Source organism: Phodopus roborovskii, unplaced genomic scaffold, assembly GCF_943737965.1.
Source record: "Phodopus roborovskii unplaced genomic scaffold, PHOROB, whole genome shotgun sequence".
NCBI lineage: Eukaryota > Metazoa > Chordata > Mammalia > Rodentia > Cricetidae > Phodopus > Phodopus roborovskii.
The window spans coordinates 12,748,282-12,775,429 of record NW_026126409.1 but is presented as its reverse complement, the minus strand read 5'-3'; the positions used below and the strand labels follow the sequence as shown (position 1 = coordinate 12,775,429).

The following is a 27,148-nucleotide window of genomic DNA, read 5'->3' as shown; positions in this document are numbered from 1 at the left end:
TTGGGGGTGTCTGAGTAGGGAGGTTAAACCGGAATTAAGATGTGTGCAAGTCCTCTGCCTCTTCTCAGTGCCTTCCTTATTCTAACAAATCAAAAAGAAATCATGCTCAGAGGCGTGAATCTGGTCTCAAGGGTAACAACCCATGGTCCTTCTAATGCAGGTGACCGTGCGTAGATGTGGCAGTTTTCCTTAAGAACGTTAAAACTCATCCTGGAAACGTGAAGCAGTCTTCTAGTCAAATGAAGTTTGCTTGTGTGTGAACACGGAGGAGAGGCTGAGCTGTTTGTATGGAGGTGGCACGGGCTGTCATAGGGCCCTGGTGGTACAGTGACATTGTCCTGATTTGTCTGCCCCCTAAAACTAGGCATGGGGTGGGGAGGCTGGCTGGTTACAACGCTGGTGTCTTTTCTGGAACTCAGCTAGTGGGTCACTGAGGACTGATCTGTTAACCTAACCTGAGGATTTTCTTGCTCAGGTGACTGAAGCAGGCTAAGCGACAAGTCTAAGGTTATACAGGACTTTGACCCTTCGGCAGTTAGCACTTGGTTCAGGCGGGGGTTTGATCAGAAATGCTTGATCTAAGGAAGTAGTATCAGAGATACAGCTGCCCTGTGCAGGGACTGTGAGGGCTGAGACAAAGGTGACAATGTCAGCTTGCTGAGGGACCTTAGAGCCCAAGGCCATTCTGGTTCCGGTGGATGCCCAGGGAAGCCTGATGTGGGGGGAGAGGGCTTATACCCAGGGATGAGGTGCTGGAGCTATCAGCAGGAGGGGAGGGTGCATCCAGAGCTGCATGGGCTGTGGATGGGAGTGTGTGCAGGTGTGAGCATACACCAGTTGGGGCTTCCATGGTGACTGGGAGTAAAGCTTGACTGGAGGCAACAGAGACGCCATGAGGGTGATGAGCACAGTTGTAAGTCAGTGTGCCATGCACATAGTAGGAGAATGGGGACAAGCAGAGGACTTGGCGTGTGGGTTTACTGGGAAGCAGCAGTCCCTCCTCTTTTAGGGATCAGCTTATTCCAGGTGGAGATGGCTACACAGAAATGAAGGAGAGTCCTGTCTGGGAGACGAGGTGCAGGCTGGGAGCTGGATTTTGGGCATCAAGCCATGTCAAGAGTCTGGCAAGAAGCAGATGGAAGAACAATTGATAGATGCCATATGAGGCAGGAGGATGACCCTGATCTGGCATCCTGTAGAGTCATGAGCAAAAAAAAAAAAAAAAAAAAAAAAAAAAAAAGGCTGGGGCACAGACATGAGACGGGGCAGTCTCTCTCAGGCAGGAAGTCTGTCCATCTGTCCAGGAGTACTGACACGTGTCGTGTGTTTGTGGTATCTGATGCACAAACTTGTCAGCCTTTTCCTTCTGGAGAACTTTAATATACTTGAAGTGGAAAAGAGGAGCTTGTGTTAGCTCACGGGGACACAGAAGATGTGTTTTTTAATTGTCCTTTGAGATTGAGTCATGCTGTGTATTCCAGGCTGGCTTTAACCTTAGGCTTCTAAGTAGCTGAGACCACAGGCTTTGGTTTTGCTTTATTTTGCTTTCTGACTGTAATCCCTCTCCCCCTGACTTTGAGTGGCATGGATGCAATAGTGCACATCTGGCTGCATGAAGGGAGGCACAGGCCTGGGGCCAGTCTCCCTGCATTAATCCACAGAAGTTGTGGAGTTGGGAAGAAACTCAGAGTGGCATTTTGGGTGAGAACGGCCCCTGTAAGCTCACATAGTTGAACACTCGGTCTCCACTTGGTGGAACTGCCTGGGAAGGGTTAGGAGGTGTGGCCTTGTTGGAGGAGGTGTGTCACTGGAGATGAGGTTCAAAGTTTCAAAAGACTCACAGTGTTCCCAGTGTCTCACTCTGTTTCCTGCCTGATGAAGACGTGACCCCTTGGCTACTGCGCCAGCACCGCCAGCACCGTGTCTGCTGCTTGCTGCTGTGCCCCCCACCCTGACGGTCATCACTCTAGTCCTCTGAGGCTGTAAACCCTGGGAAACTCTTTCCTGTAGTTCTTTTGGTCATGGTGCCTTCTCACAGCGAAAGAAAAGTAACTACGACACTTGGTTGCCTGATAACCAGCCACTTCACTTACAGGTGGGAAAACTGGCTGTGAGAGGCTCCACGTCCCCTGGATTTGTTGGCAAATGCCTACCCCTGGGCCACAGTCACAGCTGTTCTTCCCTGCTTTCTGAGAACTTTTGGCCATGGTGCTTTCTCCTGCGTACACTCTTCGTTCTGTGCCGTGGTGACTATGATACCAGTGCAGTGAAGCCCTGGACAGACCATGGCATGACAGAGCCTGGAAATGCAGTGCTGTGATAGAAGTTGGGTAGAGACCACATACTTGTCCATGGATGTGAAATGCCCATGGCATTGGTAAATCTGCAGAAACAAAGCAGAAGTGTGCACCTCATCTTGAGGTAGAGGACTGCTCTGGTGGCGATGAGTTGCTTCCTCAGGTGATGAGCAGCCTTACACAGGGAGGTTGCACTGCTCCATGACACATACCAATGCCTCCAAGGTGCAAACTTTGAAAGGGAGAGTTGTATGGTACGTGAATTACATCTCAGTAAAACATAACTGCCCAAAAATTCTCAGATTAGCTACTGTCCTAGTTAGGGTGACCATTGCTGTGATAAAACACCATGACCAGAAGCAACTTGGGGAGAAAAGGGTTCATGTCCCTCACATTTCCTTATCATACTTCAATGTCAAAAGCAGGTAGGACAGGAACTCAAACAGGGAGAAATCTGGAGGCAGCTGATGCAGAGGCCATGGAGGGATGCTGCTTACTGACTTGCTGCCCATGGTTTGCTCAGCCTGCTTTCCTACAGAACCCAGGACCACCAGCCCAGGGGTGGTCCCACCCACAACGGGCCGGGCCCTCCTACATCAATCATCAATTAAGAAAATGTCCTACAGGCTTGTGCACAGCCTGGTCTTATAGAGGTACTTTCTCAGGTGACTCTAGCCTGTGTCAAATTGACTTAACACTAACCAGCACAGCTACCTTCTGAGTGCCATAGGGGACCAAGTCATCACTCAAGAACTCAGGAAACACAAAGTAATGATAATTTATGTGGTGGCTTCATAAATGGCTCACCGAAACAGATGAGGGCTTCTTACCAATTCACTTCATCAGTGAAGATGGAAGCACTCCATTTCCGTGTGTGTAAGAAGAGGCAAAGAGGGTCTAGAATCCGGAAATGTGCTGAACTGGGAGGGAGGGTGTTAGAGGGGGCTGCCATCCCAGCTGGGGTTCCAAACTCACTGCTGGGAGTGGATGTGAGAATCCATGAGCTGACTTAATGAATGTTTGTCATATCCCACTGGCCATGTGACAATAAGAAAGCTAAAAACAGACACCCAAAGATGTGCTTCTTCCTACGCTTTATGGTTTCTTACAGAGATGGGGATTAGAATGTGAGCTAGCGTAAGGAGTCGTGCGTGTGTGGGTCATGGCCTCTATCAATATGGAGGCAGCAGCCTTTTAAAGAGATTGGTACAGGGTTAGACAGTAGCTTAATTAGTAGTGTTTGACTTGAAAGTGTTAGGACCCAATTTCAAACCCCAGAATCCACATTAATTAAAAAAAAAAAAAAACCGGATGTAGTGGTGTACACTTGTAACACCAGCGCTGTGGAGATGGAGACTGACAGATCTCCAGGACTCTTGGTCAACCAGCATAGCTTACTGGTGAGCTCCAGAGAGTGAGAGACACTACTGTCTCAAACTATGTGATGGCTCCTGAGCAATGGCACTTAAGGTGGATCTCTGGCCTCTACATGCATGTGCATACACATGTACCCACTTATACATACATGCATAAAATAAACATATAAAAGAATTTTGCAGATGGCACACAGTGTAGAATTCAGAAAACTGCAGTACTAACCCATTCACTTTAAAGTTCGATTCCCATTAACCACTTACAACAGTGTACCACCACGGATCTCTAGTTAATTTTGTTATGTTTTAAAAAATCACTTCCAGAATATTCTGTCCCTTTAAGTAGCAACCTCCACACCTGCCCGGATGATTGGCTATGGTTTGTCAGCTCCTACATCCATAGGCACCTGGGTTGTTCCCACCTGCTGGCTATTGTAGCTAAGCATATCCACAATTTTGTTTCAACATTATTAATTTCCTTCTCTCCCTCCCTCTCTTTCTTCCTCCCTCCCTCCTTCCCTGTCTCCCTCCTTCCTCCCTCCCTCCCTCCCTCCCTCCCTCCCTCCGTTTCTCTCTCTCTCCCTGTCTCTGTTCCTTCCCTTTCTTCCCCTTCTAAATAAGCAGAAGGGTTCATGGGCACAGTGAGGCCCTCCTGTAGCTGGGGTCCTGCAGGATCATTGTCTCCTGTAACTTTGTCTTGTTATGACCCAGTACCAATGCTCCAGTGTTCCAGCTTCTCCCCATCCTCTGCTGTGTTGCTTGTTTCTTCTGTTTTTCTCTTTTAAAGTGTAGCTGCCCTTTGTGGGTGTGAAGTGATATCTTGTGGTTTTGGGTTGAGATTTTTGTAATGACTAATGACACTGGCATTTTGTACTTTTTTGAGGAAGTATTTGTTTAGGTCCTTGGGCTTTTGGTTTGCTTTGGTTTTTTTCTCTCTTTTCCAGTTTGGTTTTCTTTGTTGAGGTGCACAAGTTTTTAAAATTGCATTGTAGGGCTGCAGCATGGCTCTGTGGTAGAGCACTTGCCAAGCTTGTGCAAGGCCCTGGGTTCTATCCACACATGTGTACTAGACTCTTACAGGACTTGTGACGTGACAGCTACTACTCTCACCGTGTGGGGGACCTTCCTCTTTAGTCTTTGTGTTGTGTGAGGTCTTTGATCCCAGACACCAGTATCACAGGCCGTTCTCTACTTCCCACTGCTTTCTGTGGTGGGGTGTGTGTGGTGTGTGTGTGTGGGGTTGTTGAACATGCCCTTAGAGAGACAGTTGATCTGAGTATCAGAGATTTCTAGGGCTTCATGGGGTTGTGACAACTAGGTCTTTCTATGTCATCAGAGCCTTATGTCAGATATTTCTGCTTCTGTCTGCTGACAGCAGGGAGGGGCGGGGGAGGGGCGGGGAGAGCCTACTGGCTTGTAATGAGAGCATGGCTTCTCTGGATGCTAACTGCTGGATGGAGTATTGTTGGGACAGTGCGCCTGGGTAGTTGCCCCCATGTCTTCACCAAGGTCACACTTGCATGTTGGCCCTTGCTGCACAGGAGCTCTGTGTGTGTCCTCTCCATCCTTGCTCCTGAGAAAATCTCCCAAGAAGTGTTCAAGGTAGCCTGAGCTACCAACCGGATGGTTGAGAAGCCCACCTGCCTTGTGTTTCGTGAAAAATATGGCTCTGGCTGGACCAGTGCTCAGTGCTCCTTAAGCCTGGATTGTGCAGCTCACGTCTAGTTCTGTAAGACAGCTTTGTAGTTGTGGAGCTGGGACATTTTGTCACCTGCTTGTAATTATTTAAGCGGTTTCCCTTCCAGTTAGAGGCTTAGGATGAAATAGATGCCATCCATGTATAATTTGTTCTAGATTTTTTTCTTTTTGGTACCAACTGAATTGAGTATAGGCACTGATGTTCTAATTAGAAGGGGTGGGGGAATTGCTAAAACTTTTTGACATTCAAATATTTTTCTTTCTCACATCCAGTCCAGGACTCTTTCAGATAACAGCGTGGAAAGGACAAAGAGAAGTGAACAGTCCCCAGATTAGAGACTGAAGGAGCTCGGAATAACGCTCTGTTTGCTCTCAGAGGAGAGATTCTTTTTACCAAGTGAGGGCATGAATGTCACGCACGGGAGGGAGTCCCTGCCCCCAGGTTAGGACTAGGGCTTGGTGGTGTCCCCGTGGGGCTGGGTTCTTTCATTCTTCCCAGACAGAAGTCATAGGTAGGGGAGGCCTCACAGAGCTGCTCTTTGGTACCATTTGTGTATGTCAGTATTTGACAGCCGTGAGGGCAGACAAGGCAAGTGGAGGCTGTCACATGTGTACACATGGTCTTCTGCAGGCTTCAGGGTTAGTACTACAAGTGTTTCACTCTTGCATAGGCCCAGGAAGCTGGGATTCCCCAGCCCTCGGCAGCTGCTAACACTTCTGAACCTGGCTTGAGGGGCCCCTCCCACTTCTAGCCATGCCAGCCGTTTTCTGGGCTCTACCCATTCTGTCCGTGTCTATTGGAGCAGCTGGCCTCTCTGCCTGGCCTTCCAACTGTCCACTGTCTCTGCTGCTGGAGCTTCCCCTGCATCTTCTTTATTTCTGGCCAGTTCTGTAGAAGTAAGCAACAAGAAACCACAAGGCAGTACCGATGGAGGCTGCACACATATTGTCTAATGGGGCCCTCAAAAGACAGTTTAAGAGAGCCAAAATCATCTTTACTATCAAAGATCTCATTTCCCCAGCATCTTCTGGACCTAACACTTTCGATTCACTAAAAGCATCCAGCCATAAGTCAGGCTATAGGATCCCTGCCACCTCCCTACAGCCTTCCCTGACAGCCGTCTCTGGAAGCACCACAAATTCAGACATGCTGCCACATAGACTTGCAGCAAGGGCTCCTCTGGTGTGTGCATTATTGATTTTGATTTAATGAGTTGGAGCTGGGAAACAATACATTTGGGGAAATCAGCCACCAGGCCACCAAGACTGGGACAGATCAGAAAGAGGTAACCTCAAGGCAGGAAACAGCATTGTCATAGCAATATTAACAGTAAGTGTGGATTGTAAAGATTCCCCTCCATACTAAGTGTTCTTTAAATAAGCTAAGAAGGCACTCGTCCCTCACAGCCACTTCTTAATTGACCTTTACTAGCCTTTTCCCAGGTCCCCTAAATGCATTAAGGGAAGAATCGTCAGTCACACAGTCAGCTAGACTTCCCTCATGCCCACTTCCTGCTGCCTTAAACACTGAAGATGCCCTGAGGAAGCTACATGACAACTGCAGCTGCTTCTTGCTGGTATAATTCCAGCAGCCCCTGAGACTCAACCTCAGCAAGTACTATTTCAAAGAGTTTGTGATTAACTTTCTGCTGTTAAAAGCCTCTATCTTGTGAAGGTTTTTCATCTAGAACAGAGGGAAGGCTCTTCCTCCCCCGTCCCCGTCCAGCTGAAGGCCTGTCATGGTACAAACACAGTCCTTTGTGTGGGCGGCTGCTGTGATTGGTTCAAGGAGGAAGCGAGAACCAGAGAGAAACGTGATGTATAAAGTAGTCTAGACAGCTGACCAGGAAATGGCTTTAACTTCTGAATTAATGAAATAGATTTAGAGCCCTTTAAAAAAGCTCCTTGTAATAGACACACCAGAAAGAGGGCATGAGAAACTGGTATTTTTTTTTTTTTTTATCGGTCTAGCAATGTGATCATGTAAGTAAGTTTTGTGCCAGATATTTTAAGTCCAGGAATTTATCACACAGAAACAGACTCTATAGAAGCCTGTTTATGCTGTTTTCTTGGTAATAGCAAAAGACAGAAAATAACCAAAGAGCCCATTACCAGGGAAGGCTAAGCTGTAGAACCCTTAGCAGGCTCTCTCTATTCTGCATACTTGCAGAGATGTGAGTTTCATGGTATTTTTTAGAGAGCTCTGTTGTGGAGTGTTGTCCACAGGAATATGAAAGAATGCCAGTTTGAGACTGGAATCCAAATATTGCCAACCCAGCAAACAGGAGCCCCAAAACAGGACGTGTGGGCAGTGGAGGTACCAGTCTTCCATCCTACATGTGGTAGATGAGGGACAAACAAGACAGAAAGGGTGGGGTGATGACAGTGAAGCAGATGGCAATGATTGACAGAACTGCAGTGACTAAGGCCACATCACGAATGATGCTTGAGATTTTAGAAAATGTTTTAATATATTTGTGTACAGGTGCTTTTGTCTTATATTTATATATGTAGATCACAGGCATTCCTGGTGCCCTCACAGGCCAGAAGAGGGTGTCAGATCCTCTGGGACACAGATAGTTGTAAGTGGCCTTGTGGGTGCTGGGACTTGAACCTGGGTCTCTTGGAAGATCTCCCAGTGCTCTTAACCACTGATCCATCTCTCCAGCCCGTATTCATGGGTTTACCATGGGTTCCAGGGTCCCCTGACCAGGCCACACATGACACTGGGTTTCTCAGCAGACAGTTAGATGATGGTGATGTGCTAGATGACATTTTATGGAGTCAAAATATTTTAGTAGTCGACTTTTAAAGAAAATAGAGTTAGTTGTAGACACAGGAGAAACCAGTTTGGACAGAGTGCCCACTCTGACAGCGAAGGTGGCAGCTGGCTTCCTTCTCTCTCTCAGCAGGGAGTCAGCAGGCAGCTTGGAGGAGATGTGCCCAGAAATGGCAGGGAGGCTAGCTGTTGAGGTGGTAGGAGTTGGTGCCATGGCTGTTGTGGAGCGGGAGCAGGGGTGTGGCTGCACTTGGTTTCATCTTGGCCCTCACTGGTTGAGTGTTTTCTTCTGTGCATTCTGGTGCCATGAAAGCATGGCACTGGCTCTAGCCTAGACATCTGTCATCTCAGTGCATCGGTGCTGTGGGTTATCACCCAGCACGAGAGCCACTACAATGTAAAGGAACCCTGAGAAGATGACGTCACCACCTACTGTAGGTTCGGGCTGGAGGAAGGGACGGGGAAGTGACACCAAGCAGGACTGCCCTCTTCCAGGGAACAAAAAAACGTTCTCACGTTGGCTTTGGTGATGCTTGCACAACTCCACTGCTGTCCTGGGAACTAATCAGTTGTGTGCTGAGTGGTGTTGAAATGCTGTCTCAGTAGAGCTGTTTCAAGAAAAAACAAAAATAAAACAACCCAGCACCCAAGACACAAGAGACACGCAAAACGTGTCCCACACACCTTACTGCAGGGAACAGTTGGCTGCTGGGGTGGTGTGTGCTGTCCAGCTGCTGGCTCCCTCATACCCTGCTTCCTCGGGAGCAGGCATTCCTCTGTGAGGTTCCCTACACAGAAGACAAGACAGGCATCTTCTTGCTTGGCTCTTTCCCTTGGCCTGTGTTATTTTGACGCCTCCTGTCACCTCCCTGCCCTCTAGTGATTTCTGGGGGGCCACAGGGAAGCAGGTTTTAGTCACCTTCCTCGGCCCATTTCCAGGGCCGTCACATCTTTGGAAGCTTCTGTGTTGTATTAGCCTTAGCCTCCCAGCACTGTTCCCTTTTTAGTCTCATCATACCCTGCCCACTCTGCTTCCTTTATTTTGTTTCCTTTACAGCTACCCTGAGCTTCCCAGCCCACTGGCTTAGTGACAACTCTCTAGAAATTGCTGCACAGTGACTAAGACCAAAGCTGAATTGCAACAGGATGAACAGGATGCTTGAAGATAGCCTTGCAGGAGACAGGAGAGACCTGGGTCCTAGGTGTGATTAGATGTGGCTGGGAGAGCTGCTGCTGGGCCTTTCTCTCTCTCCCTCCCTCTCCCTCTCCCTCTCCCTCTCTCTCTCCCTCCCTCCCTCTCTCTCTCTCTCTCTCTCTCTCTCTCTCTCTCTCTCTCCCTCTCCCTCTCTCTCTCTTCCTCTCTCTTTCTCTCTCTCTCTCCCCATTTCTTTCTTTCATTGATTTAAGGAGCAGCATTCCAGCACAAAGAAACTGATGAGTTGGAAACCCACAGATGTAGATTAACCCAGCCCCCACCTCCCAAACTCAGGAGTTCCAAGCTGTTTATAGTGACTCCTTCCTTCAAGGATTAAGCTTTGAGAGGGAAGGAAGTAGCTTAGGGTGACCTTAGAAGTGACTTGGTCTGGAGGGCAGTGAGAGGGGCCTCTGTTAGTTGGGCTGGGCCTGAGGGTGGCTATGTAGCTCTGGAGCTCAGTGTGGGTAGGACACTGTAACTAGAGCAGGGCACCCACCATGAGCTTTGGAAAGCAAAGCCTCCCACAGTAACTTCTAATTTCAAGGCAGGATAATCACCTGTTTCCAAACGGTGCTGTTCATTAATAGCAATTGTTTTGCATGGAGTTTTGCAACCGTATTGTTGGTATACCATGTGTGTAGGTAGCAGTGTGAAACTTCCCAAGTGTACTACAATGATAGTGACGTTTAATTTTCAATAGTATTTAAAACGTGCCTGGATCTATTTTGGAGGCTTCACCCGGCTAATTAAAGGACTAGTAATTAGTACTGTCCCTGTGTCAGCTCCGAGGAGCTCAGCTGGCCTGTCCTTTGCTAGTATACAATGCAGATAGATGCCCAGCACACAGGAAGCTGGTCCACAGCCTTACCCGGTGAGCGCCACCAAAGACTACTGTGGCTACACTTTTCTGACTATGCTGGAAGCCAGTGACACCTGTGACACTGCTGGGTATCATGGCTGGTGGGGGTGGGCAGAGGTATAAGGAGACCAGAAACCAACGGAAGGTTTCTATCCCCCCCCCACCCATTTAGATTCGGCAAATGCAGGAACCAGGACAGAGAAGAGTCATTCTGACAACTTTGTAGTGGATCCAGGGTCAGGACAGGCCTCCCTCATCATTTAGGTTTGAGATTGCAGGGCTATATATGAGCAGGTCCCTTCTGTGTTTTTGCAGTGTAGATGGGCCCCGAAGGCCAGATGGGATGTGATAACAGTTCTCTTGGGTTGACATGTGCAGAGCCCTTTCCAGACATCTTTACCTGCAGTATTAGTTTGGGACAGCTGTGGGCCCCAGTGATATCCACATGTATTTGGAAGGCCTGCAGGCTGGTAGCTGACAGTGTGAGGTTTACTGGAAGGGGACAGTATTTATTTTCTCTTCTCTCTCTGTCTCTCTCTCTCTTTCTCTGTCTCTCTGAAACAAGCTTGTTTTGCATGCCATTCCAAGTTCCCTCTTGTCATAGAGAGATCACTGCCTTCTCCCTCTGGGAATTTGATGACAGAGCATGATATTGCTCCCTCTGGAGTAGTCTGTTTTCTGTCCGTCACCAAACAGCATCTCTGAAGCAGGCTCCCTTTTGGTACAGTGGCTTTGCTGGTGGAGCTGCCCTGTGGTGTCCTCCAACATATATGATTCAGGAGAGGGTGGGACCAGCACGCCTGCTTTCTATGGGTGCCTGTGTCAGCTCCACAGGGCCCATGTCACTGTCGCCCCACTATTTTTTTGTACATCACCCACTTTAGTTCCCAGGCCGGTCCTGGCACGTGCCGAGGTGTGCCGAGAGGCCTCTTGTTGAACCTGCCAGTCAGAATCTAAAGAAAATATTTGCTCTTCTGACACACGCAGTTTTAAGTTCTGTAGTTTGGTCTTGAGTAAAATATGTTGCATCAAGAGTGAGTGTGGTAAACATACAACTGTTGTTCCCTGGATGTTCACCTTCTGCACTGCTACATGTATGTCATGCCTTTGTGAGCTGAGCCTAGGAGCAGCTTGAGGGTGAGGACGCTAGGCTCATTGGTGGTTTTCAACGGTCTGGGCTGAGAAAATGATGGAGAAAATGTGAGTGTAAATTAGATCTGGTATCTAATCACACCATGACCAGCACAATACAAAAAACAAACTTAAGCTGGGAGGTGGTGGCATATGCCTTTAGTCCCAGCACTCAGGAGGCAGTGGCAGGAAGATCTCTGTGAGTTCAAGGCCAGCCTGGTCTACAGATCGAGTTCCAGGATAGCTAGGACTGTTGCACAGAGAAACCCTGTCTCAAAAAACCCAAAACCAACAAACCAACCATGCAGGCAAACAAAACAAAAGCATACAAACAAACAAAACATAACTTTCCAGGATTTAATACCTTGATCCACTAGGTCATTTGGGACATTGACAGATGAGGGAAGTGTCAGCATTCCTAGGGTGAGGCTGGAAGAGGCCTGATTGACACTACTTGAATAATTTAAGGCCAACAAACAGATTGTATGACACTCATATGGAGAACCCATTTACATGCTCAGCCGTCAAGTCTAAGCTTCATGGAAAGCACAGGTTGGTTATGGAGACAAGAGAGTGAAGCCACTGCGAGAACTTGTCAGCTTGTAAAATTATCTGCTTTTAAATAAAGGGTATTCTGCATTTTAGTATTTTTGGTAAGCTGGGTGCTACATGTGATACTTGAGTAATCTATGGCTAGCCTGTGTAAACACATGCATGTGCATCTTCCCTGGAGAGCCTGTTACCAGTACCTCCCAGCACCCCAGCTCATCACGGCCCCTTCCATGCTGGCTTTGGCTGGAGTTGGGCATCATGCAGGTTGGGATTGTTCCTCCTACGCCTCTGTCTGCTTGCTCTCCAAAGCTTGATTCTGTAGGGACAATTCTCTCCATGTCTTGGTAGGAAGAGATTCTGTTGTCTTTGGCCCCCACCTCCACTTTGTTCACAGCCTTTGAGTGAGGGGAGGTGTGTTTCTACCCGTGGCAGTGAAAACATGTTCCACCTCCTCTGTCAGCCTATGATTCATGCAGCCTAAGCTCGGGCTCTTTGCACATGGGTGCGGACAGCAACAGTGTCCTGGGTTGGGAGTACTAAAATCTGCAGCAGTGTTTGGAGTTAATGAAAAATCCCTTTATCTTGGACCAAGTGTCGCTGGTTTCCTGCTTCGTCTGTGAGCTTGTTTATGAGGGGCAGCTCTTGACAGAAACCAGTGTTGCCAGCCTGGGCTGTGCCCAGAGCCAGCCAGGAGCATTCATGCCTGGTTCCTGAAACCCTTAGCTCATATCTCCAATAGGATTTGGACTCTGGGTGTACTATGAGTGTTTGTCTTCTGAAGGACCTCTAGAGGTTTACTGTGGGGGAAGTTTAGAGCCACTTCTGTGGCTTTACACTGAACACCTGGAATAGAATCTTGGGCCCTGACCTGAAGATGTCACCATAGGTTTTGTTTGTATGGGCAGATGCCCAGCACAGGATTGGCCTTACAGTGATAGAGCCTGTGGACTGTGCTGTGTGTCAATAGGGAAAGCTATATACAGTGCAGTTGCTTCCTTGCCTGTTTGTGAATTTGGTTGGAGTCATGTGGGTCCCTGAGTTTTCCTCCCTTTCCACATTTCTCAGTGTCTGTGGCTTGCAGCAGAGTTGCATGTGGAACATTTGTGGGTGTTTCTGAGTCTCCCGGTGATGTGTCTATGGAGACAGTATCTTCCTTTGTGAATGCCTATCTCCATTATTTAGTTTATTATCCTTGGCTTGTCAGATTGCTACTCTCATTTATGTTATATTTAAACAAGTTAGAAGCAACCACGTTAGTTAGAAGCAACCACGTTCGTTCCCTGGTGCACTCCCACAGGGCTTCCGTTTCTCATCTCAAGGGGTTGAGAATTTCCATACTACTTTCCCACATGCTGCTCGGGAGTCAAAGCGCAAAGACCAGCTGAGGCCCAGGCTTGCCACTGGCATTCAGGTCCAGGAAAGAGTCCAGTAGGTGGAAGAGTAGGTGGGCAGAGCCTCCAGGCCTGAGCTTGAAGGGAAAGGTGCTTGCTGTGCTGGTGGGAGGGGCCTGTTCCTCTTACTTGCTCAGCTGACTTGTGACTTGTCAACTCTTCCCTGCTGTGAGATGTGGCTCAGTGGACCTGCTTGTTAGGATCCTTCTAAGTGTGGGTCCCGGCTTGAGCTGGATAGATGAACCCAGAGTTAATCCCCCTGGATTAGTACTCATTTCTCCTGCTGGGAAATCTTTTCTGGGAGTCTGTAGTTTGTCCATACTGTTGCTGCTCTTAATGGGGGCAGGAAACATGGCCCTGTTTCTGCATCTTTTATTAGTCGTCATGGAAGACTCATTATTATGTCTGATTCATTATTTAATATCACTTGCATAAGATGTCTGGTAAATCCCTCCTGGAGAGTTGGTGCATTTCATTTTAATAAAATAATAAAATTATGTTACACTAGCTCCCAGAAGCTTCATAGAATGCTGTTCCCACAAGCTAGGAATCGGTAGATGTAATTTTCTTTATTTTTGTCACTCCCAGTCTCCTTATTTCCACATAGCAGTATGATTTTATGCCCATCTCTCTTGCTGTAAAGTGCTTCCTGTCCTTTTGGAAACTGAAGGACTCTGAGATGTGGCAATAGCCTCTGTGCATGCTCTTTCCAGGGGCTCACTCTGTGCTGGAGGTCTGTGGTTCCTGAGCTCTCTAACTCAGCATGCTCACAGTCTGTGTAATGTGGTTTAGAAACCCAGACCCACTAACATAACACGGCAGGGAAAATAAGTTCCAAGAATAGAATATTTCAATCACAAAGTCTTCGGTGTTGTTACAATACACAGTCTTGACAGATGTGAACTCTGAGGCCCAGTTATTGATTCAAAGTTAAAGATGTCAGTTTCTGCATTGCAGACAAGCCTGGGCTCAGTGGCCCTTCCTACCCTCCTCAGTTCAGAGCTGCTACTGGCTGAGTCTGGGAGGGAGACAGCTTTTGGCCAGCAGCCTAATCCTTCCCAGTTCCCCAAACTTAGATTCTGGTCATGCTGGCTTATAGTTTGTTTTGTTAGCTTTCAAGTGCTGCCATTGACTTTTGTTGGTGGTTTTCAGAGTCTGGGAAATCCCTTGGCAGGGAGCAAGGAATGGAGGTGGGGTTAATGGAGCTTCAATAGTGAGTGTGGTTACTTATACGGTTCTAAGAGTGAAACCTGTGTTTTGTCACCATCACCTACTGTTAGGATAGCTGCACTCCATATATCTCTGGCTTATCCCCCAGAGATTGTAGCAGTCCATATGTGGGTGTCATATGCCATCTTTAGATACACATGTGATACATACACATACATACAGGTGGAACACGTATACACATTAAACATTAATAATAAAAAACTTAAAGACTCCCAACTAATACAACCCTAGGCCAAACTGAGCACCACCATTGTTAAAGAGGAGCTACAGCAACTCTCCTCAAACTATTCCATAAACTAAGGACCCTCCGAGCTCTTTCTTATGAAGCTGATATTACATGGATACAAAATTGGACAAGGGCACAACAGCAAACAAAACAGTGAGCCAACCTCCCTGGTGAACACAGATGCAAAGACCATCAATAAATGGTGATTTGATTATACCTCCTAAGTATCATTCACCACAATCAAATGGGCATCGTTTCAAGAATGCAAGGATGGAACAAATCAATAAATATAAGATATAAACTTCCTTCTTGGTTAAAAACCTTAAACTAATAGTGGAAATACTACCTCAGCACAATAGACAATGTGATAATCCAATATAAACATTTTACTAAATGGGGAGGACCCAAAGCAGTTCCATGAAAACCAGAGCAAGATGGGGCGTTTATGTCCTCCACTCTTACTCGGTGTAGTCTCAGAGGTCTCAGCTAATGTCTTAAGACAAGAGGAAGGGATGAAAAGGATACCAGTGGAAAAATGAAATTTATCACTGTTTGCAAATGATGTGATTCCATCAGAAGCTACACAAAAGGCTTCAGAAAGCTCTGGGAGCTAGTGGATACTTTCAGTAAATCGACAGGCCATGAAATTAACATACAAAAATTGGTAGCTTTTCTATATAACAATAATGGATATGCTGAGAAAGACATTAATGGACCAGTCCTATTCCCAACAGCATTTAAAAATGCCTAGGGATGAACTTGACAATGGTGTAAAAGACCTTTACAATAAAAACTTTACAACACTGAAGAAAGAAGTTGAAGTAGACACTACAAGATGGAAAGGCCTCCCGTGCTCGTGGATTAGTAGAGTTAATATTGTGAAAAATGGCTCTTGCCAAAAGTCATCTGTAGATTCAATTCAATCCCCAATAAAAAGCCAATGAGGACCTGTAAAGCTATCTCAGCAGTTAGGAAACTTGCTGCAGCCATGAGGACCAGAGCTCAGATGCCAGCACCCATGTGTCAAGCTAGGTGTCCCTTGAATGCATGTAACTCCAGCTTTGATGGAATACAGCACTTTCTTCTAACCTCTACAATCATGCACACAAATGTATTCAGCCACACATATCTACACACATACACACACAGAGACATGGATGTACGAACACAAATGATTAAAATAAGTCTCTTAAAATTCTCAATGGCAATCTTAATCTAGAGAAACTAGAGAGAACTAGAGAAAACAAAACAAAACAAAAACCAACCCTCCTCAAATTCACAGACATAAACCTACATAGCTCCAGCTACCTGCTTTTTGTCAAAGGTGCAAAAGACATATATTACAAAAACGCTTTTAACTAATGGTTCTGGGAAAAGTGGAAATCTATATGTAGAAGTGTTGCTGAATGTTTCTTTCCAGCCAGGTCCTGTTGTTGCTTCAACCCAAAATGAACACACAGAGATGCTATATTAATTATAAAACTGTTGACCCAGTGGCTAGGGCTTCTTACTGGCTACCTTTCTCTTAATTATTTAACCTATAACTACTAATCTATCCATTTTCATGTGTCTTGGCTTACCAGAGAATCCCTGGACCTGTTGTTACTCCTTTGGCTGGCTACATGCGGTCTGTTCTCGGTCTTTCTCTGCCTATTTTCCCCAGAATTCTCCTAGTCTCCTAGTCTCACCTATCTTCCTGCCTCCATTGACCAGTGTTTTATTCATCAGCCAATAAGAGAAACATATATACAGAAGGATATCCCCATCATAGAAGAATATTGGGAAAACTGGAGATCTATATGTAGAAGAATAAAGCTAGGCCCCTCATTCTGTATAAAAATCAACTCCAAAAGGGTCAAAGTCAGTAATATAAGAACTCAAAATCTGTGGCTGTTATAGGAAAGCACTTTAAGACACAGGCATAGCCAAAGACTGTCTGAAAAGAACTCTGGTGGTTTGGTAAGTGATGCCAAGAACTGACAAATGAGGTTGTGTGGAATTTAAAAGCCTCTGCACAGCAAAGGGAACAATATCCAAATGAAGATATAGCCTTCAGGATGTGACAAAATTTTTGTAGCCTGTCATCTGGCAAAAAATTAATACATATGTTGAATGAAGAATTAGAAATAAAATACCAGAAAGCCACACAGTCCAGTCAACATATGGGTTAATAAAATGACCAGACAGCTCTCAACACAGTCCAGTAGAAGTGACTAATAAACATGTGAAAAGACACCTCTCAGCCATCAGGGAGATGTGAACTAAAACTACATTGAGATTTCATATTACCACAGTCAGAATGGCTGTCGTTCAAACAAACATCAAATTCTGGCCAGGATGTAGAGAAAAAAAGAACCTTTATACACTGCAGGTGGGAATACAAATTTGTCCAGCCTCTATGGAAATTAATATGGAGGTTCCTGAAGAAACTAAATTAGAACTAAAATTAGAACTCTCCAATGATCCTGCTATACCATTCTTGGGCATGTAACTAAAAGATAAGATGACACACCACAGAGATATCTGCTCACACCCAAGTTTAATATAGTCAAGTCATGGGGTCAGCCTACATATTTATCAGCAAGTGAATGGATAAAGAAGTTGTATATGTGCGAATAGAATTTTATTCAGCCATAAAGAAGAATGAAATTATGTCATTTTCTAGGAAATGGATGCAACTGGAGACCATCATATTAAGTGAAGTAAGACAGGCAAAACAATGAATCCTATCTTTTTTGGTGTTTATTGCTGTGAAGAGACACCATGACCATAGCAATGCTTACAAAAGAAAACATGTCATTGGGGCTGGCTTACAGGTTCAGAGATTTAGTCCACTGTCATCATGGCAGGAAAGCATGACAGTATACAAGTAGACATGATGCTGGAGAAGTAGCTCAGAGTTCTACATCTGGATCCACAGGCAGCAGGAAGAGAGAGACACTGGGCCTTGCTTGAGCTTTTGAAACCCAAAGCCCACCCCTGTGACACACTTCCTCCAAGAAGGCCACACCTCATAATCCTTTTAAATAGTGTCACTCCCTAGTAACTAAGCATTCAAACCTATAGCCAATGGGGCCATTCTTGTTCAAACTACCACCGATACCATGTTTTCTCTTATCTGTGCATCCTAGACTTTATTTTATTTTTTAGTCTAAGATAGGGTCTCTCTATGTAGCTTTGGCTATCTTGGAACCTTCAACCCCAAGGTTAGGGATCCTTGCTCTCCTAATTTGCTCTAGAGGTAGGTGCCTGTGTGGCAAACATCACTCTAGACGATTTCTGTGACTCTTAAGAAAACCAAATCACATGAAGAGTGAGCAACTGTACAAGGTGAAGGCACATGCCTCCCTATGAAGGGATGCCACCATTCAGACATGTACTTGGCTGTGCAGAGGGTCCTGGGGTAGGTTTAGTGATGTGTATGACAGCGAGGATGTTGAGCATTCTATGCTAAGCTGGTATGTGTCACATTTACTCTTCAGGCGAAGCAAAGAATCTTCCTTCCTACCCGGGGCCAAACAAGATGAGGGACTGCTACTGCACCGTGAACCTGGACCAGGAAGAGGTTTTCCGGACCAAAATTGTAGAGAAGTCACTCTGGTAATGTCCACTGCTGCTTTTATTGACTTTGATTCTGTATCTGTCTGTCTGTGCTGGGCTGCACATGTGAGTTTTTGTATGAGGAAGCATCTGCTGGGCTCTAGAGTGGGCACCTCTGGATTGAAGAGATAGTGTTCCTGATCTAAAGGGCCCTCAAGCATGGGAAACTCTTGGGACCACTTCTTTCCTTCTGGACATGAAGGAACTGTGTAAGAAAGTCTGTAAATGAGGCTGGAGAGATGGCTAAGCAGTTAAAAGTATTTGATGTCCCTGCAGAGAACCTGGGTTCATTTTCTAGCATCCACAAGGTGGCTCATGGTCATCCCTGCCTTCAGTTCCAGGGATGGCATCCTTTTCTGGCCTCTGTGGGAACTAGGCATGCATACGGTGCACATACATTGTTAGGAACTAGCAGCCAGCTGACCCCCACCCCCAACAATGGGTGGGTCGTTCATGGCCATGTCATCGCTGCGTCAAGCTTTACCTGGCTGCCAGAGGACTCAGTTACACATGAGCAAGCCCCCCTTTTAAAGCAAGCTCACCAAGTGCCTCTCTCTCTCTCTCTCTCTCTCTCTCTCTCTCTCTCTCTCTCTCCCTCTCCCTCTCTGGCTTCTCCCTCTCTGGCTTCTCTCTCTCTGGCTTCTCTCTCTCTCTGGTCTCTCTCTCTGGCTTCTCTCTCTTGCTCTCTCTTGCTCTCTCTCTCTCTGGCCCCCTCTCTCTTGCTCTCTCTCTCTCTCCTGCTTTCGGTTGGCCACCAGCTACCCCCCCTTCTCTCCCCTCTCTCAATAAACTCCACGTGGGCGCTGAGTCTCGTGTTTGTGTTTTATAGGCATAAGCTGCAGCAAAAGAACAGCATACATACATGCAGGCAAAACATGCATATTCATTTTTTTAAGTAAGAATATTAAGGAAGGAAATATTTTAAAGCTTCCCACACCTTATTTTCTTAAAGAATTTTATGAGACATGCTCTGTACACAGGGAGAAGGGCCTAGAAACCATTTATTGGCACACTTTGAAAAGGGAGGGTCAGCCAGGGACAACAGGAATGTAATGGGTCCTCTGACTTGTTAGTTTGTGATCTGGGATGAGAGCTTTATGTCTTCATGAATTTTCAGCACAGATGTCTGCACTAGAATTCTGGGTCTTTGCCTTGGGTCTAGGCTGTGGTTAAGAGCATGTGGGAACAGGAAGTGACATCTTAGAACCCATGGCAGTGTGTGTGTGTGGGGGGGGGGCAGCAAGAAAGCTGCCAGCATTCCATTGGCGCTAGTAAGGAGCCAAGACCATCTAGGCAGGCACACCAGCCTCCCTTGCAGTTCTTCAAGATCAAAGGCGACAGACAGCTCTGAGCTGGGGACTCCACCTTTTAGGTTTAGAATTACAGGTTGTGTGGTTTCAAAATGCTATTCTGATTTCAGGAGCATTTTTAGCAGCTGAATTATATCCTTGCCTATTGCTGCTTCAAGTGGTAGCAAACAGCATGTCCTGATGACTTAATGAGTTTAATTTTTGGAAAGCCACTAATGCTGCCCGCCCTGAGGGAGGTGGATGGTGCACTCAGTTCTGTCTGCCTTGAAGTCACCCTGCTGAGGCCCTGATGTTTCAGATGTCTGTGTTGTTATTTGTGCATGCTTAGACTTTTTTTGTTTTTAATTGAAGGCTGAAAAATACTGTGAGGAGTCAAGTCTGTGTTAAAGAATGTCTTGTGGGGTTGGTGAAGAAGATGCTTAATTACTAATATTAACTTTCAAACATCACATATCACACGTGTGTCTGTCTCCCTGTCTGTAAGCACGCACCCATATATACATACATGTATGTATGCATGTCTGCATATAGGCATGCATGCATGAATGTATGCATGTATGTGTGCATGTGTGTATGCTGCAGCAGAGTTCCTTGGTTTCAGGAGTCTTGAGAATAGGGAAGCTGATAAAAGTGTAAATAAGTCTACCGATGTAATAGCAAATCCAGGTGAAGCTCAGCGGCTATTGTAGAGTTAGGCTGCAAGGTCAGAATTGAATTTCAGGAGTGTGGTAGAGTTAAGGACTGACCTAGTCTAGATCAATGAACATATGAACAGATGGACATACACAGGCTCAGACAGGTGAACAGGTAGACAGACAGACAGAAATTCTAGTAGGCCATGTCCTGGGAAGGTTAGAAATCCTGTCTTCCAGTCCCGGGTGCACACACCAAGGGCCAGATGATCAGTCATGGGGTGATCGCTGTGCTTGGTGTTCAGTCCATTGTGGTCCAAGGGAGGGAGTTACATCCTTCCATTGTCTGCTTTATCCAGTAAGTTCTTGGGTCCTGTCTTCCTGATAGGACTTTAATATGTCCCAATTCACTGACAAATTTATAGGACGGTGCCCTTTCTACTCAAAGTTTGTTGCTATTTAAATATTCTTATTTGAAATATCTCTATATAAAAGAAACATTGTTTCCATGTTTGCCACCTTCACAGACAAAGTTTTAATTGTCCTGGAACTTTTGCTTTTCATCTGGTGGAAGACTTCAAACTACAGGAGGAGTGACCCTTTTTCCCTTCCCACGTCCCCACTCCCCATCATGCCTCAGGCTATGGATGGACTATGCCAACTGAAAAGTGGGTGCTGTTACAAGTTCAAACTGATGACCACAGAAGTGAACATAGGGAAACTATGGCAAGGACTTTAAGCGCGGGCCTGTGTGGTCACTTCCTGTGTAGCTGAGCAGCCCTCCTTACATTGGCATCCTCCAGGCTTGCACCCCAAGCCCGCTCTGGACTGTGTGTGCCAGTGACGTGTGGAAGAAAGGAGCCATGGTAGGTGCTGCTTCATCCTGGTGCTGAGTCCACATCTGTGGCCCAAGAGCCTCAATCCATGTGTTCCAGGTCAATACTGGGTCAGCATCCACCCATTAAAGCAAGTGCAATCATCCCTTTCAGTTCAAATCTCAAAGAATTTTCCTATGTAAGGTTCCAGAGAATGTGAATTAGGAGGGCCACGTGTGAATGCAGGGGTGATAAACTGTTGGAGAGGCAGCAGATGGGGACACACCGCAGGAGGACAGAAGGCTATATAAAGAACATTTTTTTTTTTAAAGTAGCATTTGTAGGAATGAACAGTGCAACAACTTAAGTGGAAAATTTGGTGAATGGATTTAATTGCACATAGACATAGCTGAAGAGGAAACTCAAGGAAAATTTGAAATAGAAATGGGAAGTGCAGGACATTTGGAGAAGTGGAGGACAGCTTACTAGGTGGGGATTTGGGAAGAGAGGAAAGGGCACTAGGTACCCAGACCTGAAAAGCCCAGGTCCTGCTCTGTGGTGTGGCCTTGAGGCAGGGGGTGGGACCAAGAGGCAGCTATAGAGATGAGAAACAGGAGGGGCAGACCCAATGGCAACTGTGATAATAATGAATAGTAAGATGGAATAAATGGGGCCCTGGTCCAGCCTGAGAGCCTATAGCTAGATAACAGTGTCCCATCATGTGACTGCTGCTCCACAGAGGGCAACCCTGCCCATCAAACACTTACCTGGCATCAACCTCCAGAAACAGATTCTCCATGGCTCCCCAGTGCCCTCCAGCATCAGCGACACCCTTTAGATTAGATGGTGCAGGAAGTAAAGACTCACACAACTGCAAGTCTGAACTGGAAAGTGTGGAAGGGTGTTCTGGCTGCACATGTGCAGCCTGGCAGAGCCAGTGGGAGTGGCAGGAGCTGGGCATGGTCCCCTGGGAGGTGCTCACAAGATACACTCACCTGAGTCTTTCTGTGTGCTTGGGCTCAATTCACAGAGAAAGTGTGGGGGGGGGGTGAGTTTCTATGCCCCCTTTCACTTACATGGATGCTTTCTCAGAGTTCCTGCTGTGTCTTTCCCAAGCATGGGTGGGACCTGGTGGGCCTCAGTGTTCATGCTCTCACTTCCCAGCCAGTGTCTCTGGGAGAGTGCTCGCCTATGTATCTCTTTCCCCTGCTGTCAGCTCTGGGAGGGACACAATGGGGAGAACAAGCCCAGCTCGATGGCCCCAGCCCTTCCCAGTGAAAGTTACGTCCACCTGGAAGAGGTGATCCTGATGTTGATCGTGAATTGTCTTTGTCACTGTTCTATTGCTGTGAAGAGACACCACGACCAAGGCAACTCTTACAAAAGAAAGCATTTAATTGAGGCTAGTTTACAGTTTCAGAGGGTTCATCCATTATCGTCATGGCAGGGAGCAGACAGGTGTGGCGCTGCGTATTACCTGAGAGCTTTACATTCTGATTCACGGGGGGGGGGGGGGGGGTGGTGGTGTAGAAAGACAGAGACAAACAAGACAGGCAGCCTTACATCCTCATCCACAGGCAGGAGAGACAGAGAGAGGCACATACAGAGAGAGAGAGGAGAGAAAAACACAGAGGGAAAGGCAGAGACAGACAGACAGACAGACCACACTGGGCCTGGAGAGGGCTTTTGAACCCTAATGAGGCCATGCCTCCTACTCCTTCTCAATCAGTCCCACTCCCTGGTGACTAAACACTCACATGCGCGAGCCTGTGGGGTCCATTCTTATCCAAACCACCACACAAACCTCTCCTCACTCTTGACCTGGTAGAGTTGTAACTTTTCCTCTGAGGGTAGCCCACTCCTCACCTTCTCACTCACTTAAGTGCTCAGTGACCTGGTCTGGATGCTGAGAAGGCAGCACAGCGTTCTATCTGAAGGCATCTCGGGACTGCCGCTTCCAAATCCCCAGTACACTCCATAACAACCAGGAAGATGGGAAGGCTCTGTACAGGGAGCTACTGTCAGACCAGTGCAGGCGTGTGCTGCTGTCACACAGCACGGCCGTTTCAAGAGGATTGGCACCCCCATAGCTGCGAGAAAATTCGCTCAGGTGTGGCACCGTCACCTCCTGGTATTGGTCTACAGCCAGAAGCAATGGTTGGGAGCAGTGCTCACTCAAGGCAGTTTCAGGTGCCGCTATAGAGCTGGCGGCCCTGGCTCTCTGTGGTGAGGTGTCCAGGCTAGAGTACTAGGGAGTTAAGGAAGGCTACTGCCTAGCAGGAATCCGTGGCAGACCTGCGAGTCTTGGCAGCCGTAATGGCAAATATTCTCGGTGATTTCTAGTTGATGGCTCCAGAGTAAGAGGCTGGTACAAGAGAGGGAGAGCAGCAGTTGCCCCTAGCATAGAAGGTCCTGTGCCTGCTGTGTCTTCTCCCGTCTGTGTCTTTTTGAGTCTGGATTCTGGAGAATGGCTTACACACATGAAGATATCCGAGATGATCCTGTCACGTGTCTGTTTTCTTAAGTAGGGTTGGTTTGAGTCTGTGCTATCCCAAAGGGAATTACTGTCATTAAAGTCCAGCTACTTGTGGGAACTATGAGGGGGCTGGTGCCTCTCCACAATTTTACCATTTGGCTATGCTATCTCTCTAAGGGTCTGGCCAACTTGGAAAGTTCCTGGGCCCAAGAGTCCCCTGGGATTATAATGACCTCAAGGGGCTTCTTCAGGTCTAGGGTGCTTCAACAGCTCAGACAGCCACTGTAACATTCTCTCATGTGGATGTGGCCACCAAGTCTCCTACTCCCAACTCCTTGTTTTATTTAGCCCTCATTCAGCTACAACAGCCCCAGCCACTTTATCCAAAAAGCTTTTAGACACTATTTCCTAGCCAGGAGCACACCTGTGTCAGGAGCGCACCTGTGTTGGAATGTGGGGTTCCTTCTACACTGCGGACAGCAGCTGGCTGGAAATGTCAGTTTTGTTTCCGTATCACAAGCTCTCTAAGCACTTACTACATTCTTTGACAATATCAGTCATCCAGGCCAAGCCGGAGCTTATCTGCTTGTGTTGCTAATGGATACCTCCTGGTCCCCAGGAAGCTGCAGGGAGGGACTGTGAGTCCCTTTTCTATGTGGCCCAACACTGGCCCTCTCCCTCTGCACTGGACACCTCTGCTCTTTTTGAGAACTGTGGGGGCCTCTTTGGGAACCGCAGTTCCCTCCTGTGCCCTTGTCTGTGCCCTATGGCATGGCCTTGGAACATTTCAGTCCCACGGCTGGCCTGGTGTCTGACCTTGTGGGACTTCCTCAGAATCTTGTCTTGACAGCATCAGGGTGTTCTTATGGGCTCATGGCTTATCTGGGCATGAGGGGCAGCTAAAAGGAAGAGCCTGGGAATGAGAGGCTTGGTTTATCCCAATACCCACCTGATGCACAGGACTCCAGGGCTAGTGACACAGGTGACAGGTGCTTCCTGGTGCGGAAGACAGTCGAGGCAGAAACCCAGCCCACATCTCTCAGACCAGGAGTCTCGAGTCAGCCCAGCTGTTTTTCTCGCCAGGTTTGTGTTTAGTTTGAAAATCTGCAGATCTGTGTTCCAGGGTTTCAAGATAAACAATCCTACCTCCTGTCTTAACTACACTTAGGTACCCTGCAGCCAGTCCCCTGCAGGCTTCCTGCCCAAACCCTGGGGTGTTAGGCTATGACATACAGGGAGCCAGGCAGGAAGCTAGCCTAGTATAGAAGCTCTATGACCTGTCCTCAGGGTCAGTCTGTCTGTTCCCAGTCCCCTCTGTAGGTGTGTAAGTGGTGTGAGAGCCACCAATGGTGCCTTTCAGTTTCTTATCAGATGACAGGTGGCCTTCTTTCCATGTGCTTCCCTGTTCTGCACATTCTCTGTGGGCTAGTCTGGTAGCAATTTCCCAAGGGCTCAGGTGCGCACCAACCGTTAAGTCTGACTTCTCTGTCTTCCTGGCCACCTGTGATGCTTTAAGAATCCCAATCCGGGGGTCTAAGGGGCAGATTTTTGGGCAAAGCGTTGAGGCTTCCCTCAGCTCAGAAGGAAAAAGAATTCATCTGCTACCTGAGGATAAACTGCACCCTCGCAGGACTGTTCTGTGCCTTGCAGCTTTACTCTACCCCCAGCCTATCTCCTGGGGACATTGATATGCTGTGGGTTTTAATGAAAGTTTGAGCTAGCTTTTAATTAGTGATTAACCCAGTGCCTCTTTGGATGTTCAGCCATTGAGAAACAGGCTAGAATATTTATAGAATGCGGCTTCCAGCCCATGGGGCCACCAGCCTGAGAGCCTTGTGGCTTCTGCCCTAGGTCCTCCTGGACACTGGCACAAAGACCAGGCACACACAGCCCCACTAGATTCCATTATTCTTCTCCACACAGCCCTCTGCCTCCTGATGTTGGGAAATAGGCCCAGGAACTTGCTCTAGGGAGGACACTGGGGACCTGGTTCTATCATTTTCTCATGACCAATGTCACTTGTCACGAGGCCTATGCAGCAAGCAGCTGGGATGGGGTGGGGCAGCAGTAGATGTCGGGAAATGACTCAAGGAAGACTTGGTGGTTTCTCTGCAGGTCCCAAGTGAGGCATATGTGAGCCCTGTGCCCAGTTCTGTGGGCAGTGGGAGAAGGAGGGGAGGTTGGAGGACTATGAGAGAAGGGATTCAGAGGGCTCTGGGAAGAGGGGAGGGAGAAAGCAGGGAAGGAAAAGTAGAGAGAAGAAGAGGGGTTTTCAGAGGGCCCCTGCCAGAGGCCTGCCCACTTGGAGATAATGGCCCATTGTCAGCCCTTCTTTTTCTCCATGGAAGTTTCTTAATTCTGCAAAACTCCTTTGAGCCCCTGGCCTCTTCCTTTATGATGCGGTAAAAGACAGTGTGTCTATCATTCTGTTGGCCCTCCAGGCAGAAGCTGCTGGCTAGATTAATTTCCTCTTGTCAAACAGTAAGGAGGAATGGGGAGCCCAGCCCTTCCCCGTGGGTCTCTTCTTTATCAGCAAAGTGGTTTCTGGAGGCCTTGGACTGAAATGGGGGCTGACTGGCCAGCAGTATCATGCCTTTCCTGCCACTGGCTGTGGCCTGGACAAAGGCAGCCTGTGTGGACACAACTGTGGCTAAGCAGTGTCTGGGAAGGGAAGCACCCTCACTGTGTGCCCCTTTGAGGGCCAGAGAAAGGAGGCTTTGTTCACAGGGAAGCGCTGGGAGGAGGCCGCTAGAAGAATGCCCTCCCTCATGTTCAGCCTGTTTCCTTTTTCTTTTTGAAAATATGCTTTAAACTCTAATGATGCCCAGGAAGGGGCACAGGCAGACTCCCACTGATGAGAGAACACAGAGCACAGGGGGTTGAAGTTGTGGGACTGTGTCTGGCTCTTCCTGCTTCTAGCCTGATCCTTAGCATGTGGCACAGGAGAAAACCTAGCATGCAGCTCACTACAGCCTGGAGTCTCTGCCTAAACTGGAGGTCCCTGCTGGGGGCCGTCCTGCAGGTCTTCATTGTAGGCACCGTGTAAGGTTGGGGCCATCGCGGTCCAGAGGGTGAGAGGACCAAGTCCTGCTGGCGAAGCTGTTCAGAGTAGGGGGTGGAGTTGTCCACAGATGTGGGGTGTGTTCCCTTTAAAAGGGTCCCTCATATGCTGTGAATTATTGGCACACAGATTCAAACATTCCTAATGGATCAGTGTCCTGAGAGAGAAAGAGAGAGAGAGGGAGAGAGAGAGAGAGAGAGAGGGAGAGAGAGAGGGAGAGAGAGAGAGACTAGTGGGAAATGGGTCAAAGTCTTTAAGAAAAGTGAAGTTTTAAAAGCTCATAAATATATGGGAGAATCTCAAACTCACCTGTAATTTAAACATTTTAAAGTAAATAGTTTCTTCCTTTTTTTTCCCCCCTTGCTATCAACTGAGCCAAATTTATTTTTATGGTGCTTGGAGATACCCAGGTTCAGAGCTACACTCCTGTACGAGCAAACTTTAACCTTATTGATGTGACCTGGTGTGCTGAGACATGAGCCAGTTTACACTTTCTGGAAGGTTCTGTGGCATGATGCATTCT

The 27,148-nt window shown here is 47.3% G+C and overlaps 1 protein-coding gene across 2 annotated transcripts in view; it reads left to right on the top strand.

Moving 5' to 3' along the window:
- Rasa3 (RAS p21 protein activator 3) overlaps positions 1-27,148 on the top strand; it is a 99,673-nt gene that overhangs the window by 20,789 nt on the left and 51,736 nt on the right. The window contains exon 2 of one of the 2 annotated variants that reach the window (XM_051182046.1): positions 18,214-18,331. The exons of the other annotated variant lie outside the window; for it this stretch is intronic. Within the exon in view, the coding sequence (XP_051038003.1) occupies positions 18,214-18,331 (118 nt within the window). The remainder of the gene's footprint in view (positions 1-18,213; positions 18,332-27,148) is intronic. 2 annotated transcript variants of the gene reach the window in all.